Source organism: Phalacrocorax aristotelis, chromosome 3 (assembly GCF_949628215.1).
Source record: "Phalacrocorax aristotelis chromosome 3, bGulAri2.1, whole genome shotgun sequence".
NCBI lineage: Eukaryota > Metazoa > Chordata > Aves > Suliformes > Phalacrocoracidae > Phalacrocorax > Phalacrocorax aristotelis.
This window is the reverse complement of record NC_134278.1, coordinates 121,266,744-121,279,927: the sequence shown is the minus strand read 5'-3', so window position 1 is coordinate 121,279,927 and position 13,184 is coordinate 121,266,744. Positions and strand designations below refer to the sequence as shown.

Genomic DNA, 13,184 nt, shown 5'->3' with positions numbered 1-13,184 from the left:
TTTCTGTTGGGAAAATATGCTATGTATTATTTTCCTTTTAGTGAAACCATTCTTTAGCAATCTCGTGTACATCACATTGACATGCCTCAGGTTAATCATTAGTACTGTTTTTCAGTGAAAAATAATTTAAATAGAAATTGAGTTTTTCACACTGTTGAACACTGCTGTGGTGTAAACCTTCAGGGAGGCAGCTGGAGGTCTCAGCTGTGAGGCATCTATTACATTTTCAAAAAAGAGGGAGGGATGAGTAGGAGCCAGAGGAACAGAAGGAAGAGTTACAAATATTATATATAATATAATAAGTATATATAATTTAACTATATTAAATATTTTATGCTATATTATATATAATTTAACAAGTGTAATTACTTTTTTTAAAGCTTTGTAAAGTAGTTGAGATTAACAGACATTAAAGCAAGGTGAATTCTGACTCAACAGAACAGGGAACTTACGTGCACTGAGCCAGGTGGAAATTCAGAATCCCTTCTCTAAATATTTTTCTAGATGGTTCTGGAAAATGCTCCATTTGTCTCCGCAGTCATAGTTCCAGATTTCTCAAGAATCCCTCCTTTAATACGGCCAATACTTATATCAGCTATTATTTGACAGGAAGGCTTTTGTTGTTAGAAACCTGCCCCTCACTCTGTTGGTGAATTTTATCTTTATCTTTAAAGGTTGGACAGGAAATCTTAACACCTTGTTGTCAGAACCTGTAGATAAGGTAACTAGTAGATGTAATAGCTAGCCATTAGCTTGGTTTGGGTTTGGGTTTTTTTTAGAATGGTGAAGGTTTTTAAAAATATTATTTTTTAAAAAGACTTACATTTCTGAATCTTTCAGGAGGTTCAGGAGTCCAACTGTTCAGTTAGTTCCTGAAAATTAGTTTTACAATTTTTAAGACTTGAAGTGTATTTGAGAAGCACATCATGGAATGTTTTTGCACAGAAAGGTGTGTTTGCTGACCCAAGATCAAAGATGTTGGAATTGTATCTGTTTCAAAACTAGCTCAGGATTGGCATAAAGATACTTGTTTTCACCTAGAATAGTGAACTAATGCTAGAAACGCACCTGTTGTTTCTCTGAGAGGACCCCATTAACAACTCTGCATGAACTTTGTATCCTTACTAGAAAAGAATGTAAGGAAGGGAGATTTACCCTATTACAAATATGAGTGAAATTGCTCAGTAAATTGGTGAAAAATGCAGGCATGTCTTGTGTGAGAGGATGTAGGTTCTGCTTAGAAATGTGTCCCAGTTTGACTGTCTTAATTTTAATTATTTAAAAAACAAAATATCAAACAAAACAAAAAAATCAAAACATTGTGGCTTGCATTGATATACTTTCTTTTAGCTTTGGGAATTAAAATGGTTTATATATGTCAACTAGCATTAGACTGTACTTAGTTCTTCCAGTGGATGAAATTTGCAATAGCGGAAGATCAAACTGAAGTAGTAATATAATGAAATACATAAAGAGGACAAGTGAGGATCTCATAGAAGCAGGTTTTTTTTTCTTTAATTTGCAAGTAGAGACACCATTAAATATTTTTGTGATTCTTCAAAGGTAGTTTCATTCCGACTAACATACTTATGCTTAATACTGTTGTTCTACTAAAATTATTTTAAAGTATGTTATACTTCATTAGAACTAAATTATTATACTATGAAAAATATTTATTACATCAACTCTAAAGTCCTTTTTATTAGACTGACAATGACTGTTAGTTGCTAATAGGATCAAAGACAGGCTGCAGTTTTCAGGAAACTTTCATTTATGATTTAAGGGTGTTTTAATAATTATTTACATTCTTAATCTGTACTGTATTCTTAGGAGTAGATGTTGTAAAGTTATAGTGATTGTGCTTTTCACATTTTGTAAAAAGTTTAATTCCTGTTTAAATCTTGCTGAGCAAGGCAGAGATGTAATTGTTTCTGTCGAATGGGCAAGGATTCCCTTCATCACCTTCTTTAACTAGTTATTTGTGAGGCTATCAAAAATCTTAACCATTAATAGGGTCATCAGAAAGGCTATTTAGAATTGTCTTTTAAAATACCAATAATCAAGGTCTTTGATAAACTTACTATCTATTACACATTTTCCTCAGTTTCTATGGAGCTATTAAAATTGTAGACATAGTTGTGTTTCTGTAGCAATTGTTAATGAACATTTAGAGGAGTAGCCTTTGCATATCCATAACTCATTAAAATTCAAGGCAGTTTTAGATTCATTTCACAGAGAAGAAAATACCCCCATACGTTTGTCTGGAATAGCAGTATGAATTTAATTTACAAATCTATTTGTGGATATGATTTAATCCTGCTTTATAGATGTGGTTAATCATGCAGCTGTATGTTTTGACAGAAGTAACATACTTTCTGTATGTAAGTTCTTACTGTTTCTCCCTTCCTCATGATCTAGTACTTGGTGACTTTTTAGGAAGGGTATGTAGTATTGTGTGTGCCAGCAACATTTTATTGCAAAAAATGGAAAACTGTAAAATAACACGTGCTATTCTTTACTTCCTTTAGAAACCCCCAGAAGCAGCAGCTGGAGACCTGCCAGCCATTTCTGATCTCATTCCAATAATCAATGATCAGTCACAGTACATTAACCATTTAGAAGCAGAAGTGAAGTTTTGCAAGGTATTACACAACCTATTTCACCTACTAAAACCCCGGTCCCCTAAGTATGAAGAATTACTTTAAAAACAGCTTACAGTTAGTCTTGAGATCGATTGTTGTAATGACCAAAACTGAGCCAAACACTGTTCAGTAGATTCTGAGCCTTACCATACGTCTTAGTGCCTGTGCAGTGTTTAAGGGTCTTCAAAGACGTTTTTACTTCATATCACAAATACAAATAAGAAACTTTTAAAAATAAGTATTTTTGTAGCTTGAATTTCCATATAACGAAATCTGTCTTTTGAGTGTTCTGATTCTCTCTAAAAGGATTGAAATAGTTGAGAACGTTAATCTAGACTTTTGGTCTCAAGATGTATTTAAATGTTGATGGCCATCTCAAGAAGCCTTTTACGTGCCGTTCCTGTACCCTATAGGAGGAACTGTCTGGGATGAAAGATCGAGTACAAGTAGTTGTACTTGAAAATGAGGAACTCCATCAGAAGCTGAAATTTTTAACTGAGGAACAGTTGTTAAGAGAACAAACTCTTCTAGATGCTTCAGTAAGTTTTTATTTTTCTGTTGTTGTTCTAATCAGTGTTCAGGGACCTGATTCTTTTTAACGAAGGCTATATAAATGGTTATTCGCAAACTAAATTTGAGTCAAAATTTAATGAGAGTTTGTAAACGTGGATTTCTCTGGATAACATCATTATTGTAGGTTGCCAAGCTATATAACTTGTTTATTATTTGTTCTTATATTCTACTATAATGAAAATTATGAGATTCAATACTTTTATATAATTAATATTTTAAAAAACCCAGCCTGCATAATTATAACTGAAGCATTAATATTTTTATTTTAGGCAAATACTCAGAACTCCTGGCCTGTAGGTGGTAATGACTGTAGCATGCGTCAGCCTGTCACCTCATCACCAGCACATAACAAAGATCAGGCTTTTGTTACAGCAGCTGTTGGAGAAGTAGAAAAATGGCATGCAGAACTGGTTGGTATTAACTTTCTTTGCAGAGTCATACCTTTGCAAAACCTTTTGGTGCTTTGTTGTTGCTGCAGTTCTGATGACTGATTTTGTAACAGATATACAGGATAAGTTCTGATTGACTGAACCTTAACCTGAGGTCAGATTTTATTCTCTTAAAACTCATTTTCTCATTATACCTTAATTGATATTATTATCCAGTTAGACAGGATGGCAGGCTGTACCTGCAGATGTTGACTTCCCAGAGATAAGCCTGGTTTAAAAATGTTCTGTCAGTGATGGCTCCACTGTACTTTGGAGATTCTTAGCAGTAACACAGCACACAAGCAGGTGGGAATTAGCTGGTGTAATTTAGGCAGCTCTCCAGGCAAGCTCTTCTGCAATGAATCTTTCTCCTTCTGGAGCAGCGCAGGCTTGGTGAAGTACAAAAGTCACTTTGTGCAGTCTGTTTTCCCTAAGCGGAATTCCACATCTTGTGCATTTAGAGATACAGAGAAGCCCTAGTGATTCAGAGATGATGCTGTCTCTATCTTGTAGTTTTAGTTTGGGAAGATATTCTTAACTTTTTTGCTCTAAATTAATGGGCTAGCATTGCTATCTTTTAGGAAAAATAGAGTTAACTGAAAGTTTTGATGCTTTTTAATCCATCTGCATATGTATGCTGTCAAATTTAAACAGTACTTTAATTTTTCAAGATAATTACATGTATTTATTTTTCCCATTAAATATGTTTTTGATGATTTTGTGCATTGTGCATCATCTAGAGCTGAAAACCTCTTCAGTGATACCTAATGCCTGCAATTGTTTGAAAGTAGTTTTTACAGTAATTGCACTTTTTCTTCATCTGCCATATGTAAAGCAAGAGAACCATAGTGATTGTGACTTCTAAGTGTCACAGCTAAATTTCTGGGATTTTACCTGGTTTGTTATCACCATTATATTTAACATTGGTGTGGTTGATTTATATCCCTAGTTCTTCACCACGTAATAAGAGTAACTCACTGTATTATAAATATATACCTTATCTACTTGAAGTTCTTCAGGATTCCTCTTTTATTTCTGCTGACTTGTGTGGAGAGTAAGAGCAAACTCGAGGCAAGATCATAAATTTCTGTAAATCACTGTAGAGGGCTGCAATTGGAGCTGAAGCAATTTACCATGTGAGGATCTGGCAAAATGAGTAGAAATCAGAAAATGGGAGGGTTGTTCATTTTGTAGACTTTAACAAGTGTGAAATACTTCGATTTCTCTGACGCTCATGTTTCAACAAGTTTATATCTTCAGGAGGAAAGAATGAATGTGGTTAATGTGGTGAATGTGGTTAATGTCTAGATTTATTTGTAAAGACAATATTATGAAGATAGCAAAAAACACTTCTCTCATCTTTTCTAAAGGAGAAACTAAAGCTTCTTTATCAAGAAAGAGTCAATATCCTTGATGCTCAGATACAGTCTCTAAGGTACAGTGTTTTCTTCTTCTTAAAATTATTGTTAATAAATTATCACTTCATAACCCCATGAATCTCTCTTAATTTGAATTAAGAAAGAGAATGCCTGAATGTCTGAATGTCGTGTTTTCCGATAGTGTTCCTGAAAGCTGGTTTTGTATGAAGTTTTCTGAAATATAAATGTAGCAAAATTGAATGTAGTGCTATTATATAGCAACATTAGCAGTATATGAATTTTATACATTCAGTTGAATTATTATGTTTATAGAAATTACAACTTGATACAAAATGTCTTTATCATTTTTATTGTTTTTCTTCATAGAAACATCATGTCTATTAAGGTAGACCAATCAAAGAAAAAAAGAGAAGTTAAAATTTTAACTTGTGTGAGCTCTGCCATAATTTTCTTCTATTAGTATTTTATATTGCAAGCTTTAGAAATCTTAAGCATCGAACTAGTTTAGGCCACATAATGATTTTGTAGCAGGAAAACATGGTTTTGAAGTATGCAGGCAGCGTTTCCAGTCACGTAACCTGCATGTCTTCAAACACAAAAATATTCGAAAATAAGTCCTCATGTACTCCTCAAAATAGTAAAGGCTTGAATAGGTAGAAAACTATTGAAAAACAGTTAGAGGCAACCACTTTCTGATTTGGTGTTCTGGAGAAAACTTCTCCCTGTACACCTGCATTCATAATACTGCTGCTGAATGTGTCTAATTATGTTCTTCCCTAAATAAACTGTGGTTTCATATATCTGAAAATTCTAGACTTTTGTGTGTGTGTAAAAAGAGTTACTGGTAGGAAGACAAGTTTAAATACGCCATCTGCAGTGGTGAAATCTTAAACATGCAAAGCTAACTGTGCTAGTGAAAGTAAAGGAGGATCTTAAATTTCTGCCACGTAATATTCTTCCCCACCACAACTTGACTCGAAGTGTTGTGTGTACTCAGAAATAAATGTTGGAGGCTAAAATAGTCTGAAAAGTTCCACAAGCACATTAGTCAGCCTCTTGATTTCTCCTAAGGGGCATGATCTTTCAAACTGTAAGTTCTGCAAAGCACTTGAGCATTTGCTATATTTTAATTAAAGTGAGAAATTATATCACTTCCAGTGGGACTATCCTTGTTTTTAACTTTAAGCATTAATTTATGTAGGACTTGCTGATTTCTGTTCAAGATTTGCTAACAATAGGTCTGTCGTAGCATGACTGTCTAAGGATATATGCATAGCAAATTCTGTTCAGGTTATAGTTGATTATATTTAATAGACCAACTACTAAAATTGGAAATAGTGCACAGAAGATTTCCCAGATGGAAATAAGCATGCATGCAGTGTATATATCATGTTGCACTGTAAATCCAATGCAACCAGAATGTGTCAGACTTACTATGTGTATGCTGCCCAGATGGCCTGCATAACAAACCAAAAGCTTTGGATTCATTGCCCAATTTGTCAAATTGATCTATGTGTGCACAGTGTGCGTTTGTCTGGAACTTCCTGATGTCAGCATTCCTACTGCTTGCGCTCTCCCTGGCATGACAGATGCTTGGAAGTTCTGGAGAAAATTCTTCAGAGCACCTGGTAAAAATTTCAGAGACAAGTAAAAAACTTACCCTGTTCTTCTGGAGATGTGGTTGACCTCAAGTTTGTGTGTATTGCTAGATTGAAGCAAATGTGCGAATATATCTGGATTTTGTCTAGGGAGCATAGGGGACTTCTATGTTACCTTGTAACTTCATAGTTAATTTGAGGGTAGAGAAGAAATGTGAAGTTAATGATATTATTAGCAAGAGCAACAAAAAATTTTTAGGGTATTGAAATATTTATACAGCTGATAGTGTTTCTGGCTAATGAATCCTTTACTCTGTTCAGGCAATATGTCAGCCTACAAGTTTTGTCTAATAGTTTTATGTGTAACTTCTACTTTTGGATACTACAGAGGAAAGGATCAAATTAATATAATTGTCTTGTCTATTAATAATTTTGATTGGGCAATTCAACTGTTATTCTCTGTTAAGGTCTTCCTTAGGCTGCTGAAATATGTAAAAATAATGTTTATTACAAGAATTGTTATAGTTCTTTTTAGGTTGCATCTGTAATTATGGATTGCATATAAATATAACTTGTAGAAATGTTTGATTGCTCAAATAATATTTTTATTTCTTCTTTCTAGAAAAGACCTTTCGGAATCTCAGAAGACATGCAAAGATTTGGAAGAAAGGCTAAAACACCAGAAGTCACTTGTTTCAGCCACGAATTCTAGTCGGGTTGGTGGTCTGTGTCTGAAATGTGCACAACATGAAGCTGTTCTTGCACAGACTCATTCTAATGTTCACATGCAGACCATCGAGAGGGTAACAAAGTAGGTTTTAGGGGTATTTACTTTCTCACTGAAAGTACAGTTACATGCATTAAACGATATAAGTCTCAATGTGTAGAGAAATGTGCACTTCCGGAGCAATGGAGTCTCATAGAATACGAGTGTGGGTCCCAAGCACTTCGAAATCCATGGTAGTTTTGCTACTTATTTCAACTGGGAAAGAATGTTAGTCATTATCTTGTAATTATGACACCTTGGGCTGTCCGGGTAATCAGACTTTTGATAGTCTTTTTCCTGCGCTTTTTGTACAAACAGACCCTTCACTCTGTCAGACAAATATTATGGAGGTCCATGTATTTTGATTGATTATTTCCTGCATAAGTTCCTTATCTTTTTGTGGTTGGAAGTTTTTTTTCTGGCTTCACTTCATTCTTCTTACATTTGGGAAACTTTTGGATACATCAGCAGTGTAATCCTTCTTTCCCCCCGGCCCCCTTGATTTTGCTTAGTAGATCAGGTGTTTGGGGTAGGATACTTTGCTCCTCCCTAACTACAGTAAGTCAGGGGAAAAAAAAAGTTCCTTTGGATAAATAAGAAATTGAATTATTTGCTGCAGCCTTTTTTTTTTTTATTGTAGCCTTTATTTAAATGATTTTAAAAACAACTATACAGGCTGAATATAATATATATAATTCAGAAATTCTGCTAGTCAACCATCTTCAAAAATCTATCCCTTTCTACTTGCTAGTAATAATGATAGGATACTGCAGCCTTCTCAAAGTTGGTTAAGCAGACATCTATTTATTGTCAGATATCTGAAGCTTTGTAGGATTTCTGAAGTTTTAGAATGAGCCTGCTGGAGATGAGGTAGTGGGTTAATTAGAAGCTAGAGGACTGAAGGGACTTAGTGCATTTAGTCTGTCAAATCAGTATTATCTTTACTCATTAGATGGCTGGTGTCAAGATTTATGTATTTTTCTATTGTCCAAGAATTTTCTGGGAAAGCTCTCTGTTGCTGAAAAGTCATGTTTCAAAAACTACTTTTATAAGAAAAGTAATTATTTGTCACAGACAGGCACTGGACAATATGAATAAACTATAAATTTGTACATTCTTGTCATCTTGTATTACAGAGCAGTTTGAAATAAAAGATTCGAGGTGTCCTATTTATTAGGGATAAATTATTAAACCATTAAACTGTTAAACCTTAAACCATTATTTCTGTTTGAGATTTAACAAAATCTGAAAGCTACATCTTCCTGTGATGCAACTTATTAAAACCAAATATATTTCAGTAAGGATTTTCAAAGTGACTGTGCCAAATCTTGTTGAAATGAAATTTTGAAATATGACTGTTAGTTCTGTGGCAAATACAAGTGTGTTACCATTCTACATTAAAGAAGAGGGGGGGAAAAAAAAAAGAACAAACAAAAAAAACCAAACCAGAAACCCAAACACAACAGTTTTCAGCTAGAATCTTTAGTTGCACCTAAAACACAGACAATTATACACTTAATTTAAAAGCTTTCAACATATCAAATTAGTGAAAAGGTGAGGTTAAGCTATAGATCCCGGTTTCTTAGTTAACAAATGTTCAGAGGGGATGCACAACCCAGAAGTCTTATTGTTTAGCTTAGTTCGCTTTGCAGCAAAGGGCTATTATTTTTCATTTGATGTACTTAGTGATCTGAATTACTTTTGTCCCCCCTATTTTACATTTAATGACAATGTAATTTCATATTGCTTTGATCTGTTTGTTCAGAAAATTGTCTTTTCCCCCCCCCCCCCCTCACAATTACAGTTCCCCATTTTGTAATGCCAACAGAACGTTGTTCCACAGCTCTTCAATGTATGTATGACTTGAGCTCTGCTGGTATTACTGGCAGTGTCACTAATGGTCCGTCCTTCTGAAGTGAAGGACTGGTCAGCAAGCAAATTATATTTTTAATATCTGCCAAGCTAGCAGTACGCTTTCACTCTTAACCCATGCTGGTTTTAGTCTTGCTTTACTTACCACTCTTGTGTCTTTTATCTGTTATCATTTTATATTTGATATGCCTTTTTGGTTTTTCTCTCTTGATAAAATATATAGAAATACCTGTTTTTTCTTTATATGCAGAGAGAGAGATGACTTGATGGATGCACTTGTTTCGCTGAGATGGAACATGAAGGAGATGCAACAAAGAGAATCTAATGCTTGTGAGCAAGTTAAACAAGCTGTGCAAATAGCAGAAGAGGCCAATTTAGAGAAAACAAAGGTACATTCATGACGAAATTAGAGCTTTTCAGTATTCAGATCTACTGTAAATGGTAAATGTTAATTAGTTTTCATGCTAATGAAAGATACATGGGTAGAACCTTTATCACATGTTGATATGATGTTTTAGATTTAAAAAGATTGCACTGTGTGGCTGTTTCTGAGCAGTAAAATGAACTCTATATTTGAGTTCTTAAATTCTCATTGGGGCTGTAGGCTGGGTTGCATTCTTAGGCCATCATTTCAGTTCTGACGTAGTTTCACATCTAGGTGCTAGAAAATGAATGGTAGATTTTCAAAGGCATTCGTGACATGTAGGAGGATAATTCTCATATAGCATTTCTGAGCTACTCTGGAAAGAATGCTTAAAATGCTTAAAAACAACTCTTTTGCCTCAGATGAATGCAGTGTAAGAACTGATTAGCTAACGGAACTCTTTGAAGATGAGCAGTCCTGTGTGATGCTACCTACAGGAAGTTTTTGGTGCTATGTTATGTAAATAACAGTGATAAAACCAGTTTTGATTTAATGCTTGTGTTAGCCCTCGTTTCTGTATACAATCAACCAATATTGACCTAAATTATTTCCTTGATACTTAGTGACATCTACTGTATTATTAGTGAATTACTATGGAATTGAGAGAGGTTTTGGTTTTTTGTTTCTTTTGTGGGTTTCTTTTGTGGCTTTTTTTTTAATGAAATGCGATTGTTTTTAATAGTGGACAAGATTAATATAATTATTCTATTGATCAAATTGGTATTATTCATCCAATGTTGTGAGAGAATGTGTGTGTGTGTAGGGTTTTTAACTATAAACAGTGGGGGAAAAATGATGAGAGTTTGAAGTCCTATGCACTTGTTAAACTTAACTTCAGAGGATTTTTTTTTTTTTTAATTGAACAAAGAGAAAAAGAATCCTTCTGAGCCCACTGTTCACCTGTCACATCCTGTCCCTGAGGGTTTAGATGTTTAAATTGCTTACTTGTTTCAATTTTTGGGGGTGGGTTCTACAGTTGTCTGATAGAAATGTTATTCACTTACTGCTATTTAAAACTGCTCAAAATACTTTTTCTCCTCAATACAATAAATTTATCTGATCTTCATCTTTTTTTATGTGGTGTGGGAAATCTTTATGGGGATTTTCTTTTTAAATATTGGAAGTCTTATTCAGTGTATCTCATATTAGAAATGGACCCTAAGAATAAAGCTTAGTGCAATGAATTAAGTAGAACCTTTAATAAAATGGGTCTTCCTACCTACACTATTTCTGTCACATAAAGAAAGCAGCTCTGTAAGGTCTCTACTGGCTACCCTCTTCACTATGGCAAGGAAATTTGAAGCGCTGTTTGTATACAAGACTGAATACTAGTCTGCTTTTTCTATGCTCAAAAACTGTAGTAGTATGAAGGAACAGGAAGAAATCTTTTACTTCTGCTGCATTCATTTAGCATTTTTACATGTACTGGTATTTCTCTTGGTAAGTGCAAACCATCTTTTATTTTCCCATTCCTAGTCTACTCTTCAGGTGAAGTACTGTTTTTCTTTGTAATTATCATGGAATCCAGTAGAACCGTCCACATAAGGAGATAAGTTAGCATTTGTAAACCCACTGTGTTAAAATTGCAGTTTCTGTCAACCCTGTTGACAGAAAGCCTAACTCAGGTGCTCATCACTTAAAACCACCATTCTTTCTTGTCTTTTGGTTGTCTCTTCCTGTTACATAGAGCAAGGAGACCTGGTAAGGTTAAACTTCCATAGTTGGAGCAAATCCAGGGATGTTTTCAACATAAATGTCATAGAAGAATAATTGTTTGAACTGCTCATTTTGTAGTCAAAACAGTGGAGCTAACAAAATACACATTTCTTCTTGAAACTTGTTTCTTCTAGAGTTCTAAATTACACCAGTCTTATGCAGACAATTGTTTGCTGATGATAATTCCTACAGAAAAGGATTCAAGGCAACAACAGAGGGGATTCCCTCACCAGGATAGACTTCTGGTAGAAAAGAGACTCTGAGGAGGGTCCCGCAGAATTGACATAAGCTAATGGAGACTGCTGGAGCGTTCTCTAAGAATTATGTTTGAATTTGCTGCTCTCATGAACAGACCAACACCAAGGAAATTGCATATAGGGGACTGGTTTTGAGTAAAATTAAAATAAGCACTTTAAAAAAAACTAATTTGAAAATAGAGGGTAATAAGGTGGGATTCCCAAAAGGAGGTTACTTTAGCTTCCTTGAAACAGGGTATGCTGCATATCAGTGAAGTGATGAAATCTAGTTTACTCATGGGGATAGCAAGCTGCCTTTAGGGTGCTTTGAATACTTTGATTTACTTGTAATGGAGTAGTATATTTCTTATTTAAACTGACATAACACTCAACTCCTATCCCTTTGGCAGGGATACATCAGCATAAATTGATAGATTTAACCCCCCAACCCCCTGCCTTAGTTTTTTTAACCTCAGAAAAAAAGAACATTATTCTACCATGTCACAAAACCAGAAATACAACCATATCACAGTGTCTACTGTGCTGCTTGCATATGAACTTATGTTTCTTCTATATTGATAGAAAACACATCTATAATCTGTATTTTAGCAGTTGAAATTAAGCAGGTTGTTTGAGTTTTCAGTAGAATTAATCTTCATTTGACAAATCTGAAACTAAACAAAAAACAATATAATTGTTTCTTTGTATCTTTACTTCTTCCAAGTTTCTTCTTAGCCTTCTGCACTCAGTAATTGACTTCGTGGGGAGAACAAGTGGAAGGACATATATTATTTGTTTATTTTTCCTTCAGCTGTGCAGTTAGGCAGTAACCACAGCATTTGCAAGGAGTCAAATATTGGAGGCTGATTCTAGTGATGTACATTCAGGTATTCTAAATGCAAGGCAAATAATCATCTTGGTTTTGGAAGAAGAGCTACTTATTTGGAAAATATACTATGAAAAATGCTTCCATCTTTGCCATGACTTCTAAGAGCAATTAGATTTATAAATTACAGGAGGGCATGTATATAAACATATACATATGTTTCCAATTAGTTAGGCCTACTGTTGATGTTAACACAGTAAGGTATGTATAAACATCATAATAACTAGGTAAAAAACCAAAAGACAAGCTTTCTAATAGCAAATTGGTTTCTCTGAAGGCATTAGATAAATGTTTATTTAAAACTTGAGGTTTCTTCCACTTAAAATTTTTTTTTTCTAGGCTCTAGTCCAGTGTGAGCAGTTGAAAAGTGAGATGGAACGGCAGAAGAATCGTTTTGAAAGGGAGTTAGCTGCCCAGCTAAATAAAAGAACTGATGAAAAAGAAGCACTACGGGAAGAAATGAAGAAGGAAAGGGAAGACTTGGCAGCAATGGTATAAGTTGGGTTTTTAATATTTGTGTATTACAATCAGCATATAGTCCTCTTAAAACTCTGTTTGCTTGTCTTTCATTTTGTTTCAGTAAATCACTTCCACCGTTGCTTTAAAGCAGTGGTAGTTGACTTAAATTGATCCTTTGAGTTTGAATAACTGGGTTTTATGCCAT

At 34.5% G+C, this 13,184-nt stretch overlaps 1 protein-coding gene across 6 annotated transcripts in view; it reads left to right on the top strand.

Annotated features, from left to right (window-relative positions):
- SDCCAG8 (SHH signaling and ciliogenesis regulator SDCCAG8) overlaps positions 1–13,184 on the top strand; it is a 115,727-nt gene that overhangs the window by 12,885 nt on the left and 89,658 nt on the right. For all 6 annotated transcript variants that reach the window (XM_075089391.1, XM_075089389.1, XM_075089387.1 and 3 more), the window contains 7 exons: positions 2,529–2,642; positions 3,056–3,181; positions 3,485–3,625; positions 5,014–5,078; positions 7,243–7,431; positions 9,509–9,647; positions 12,860–13,012. In XM_075089391.1, the coding sequence (XP_074945492.1) occupies positions 2,529–2,642; positions 3,056–3,181; positions 3,485–3,625; positions 5,014–5,078; positions 7,243–7,431; positions 9,509–9,647; positions 12,860–13,012 (927 nt within the window). The remainder of the gene's footprint in view (positions 1–2,528; positions 2,643–3,055; positions 3,182–3,484; positions 3,626–5,013; positions 5,079–7,242; positions 7,432–9,508; positions 9,648–12,859; positions 13,013–13,184) is intronic.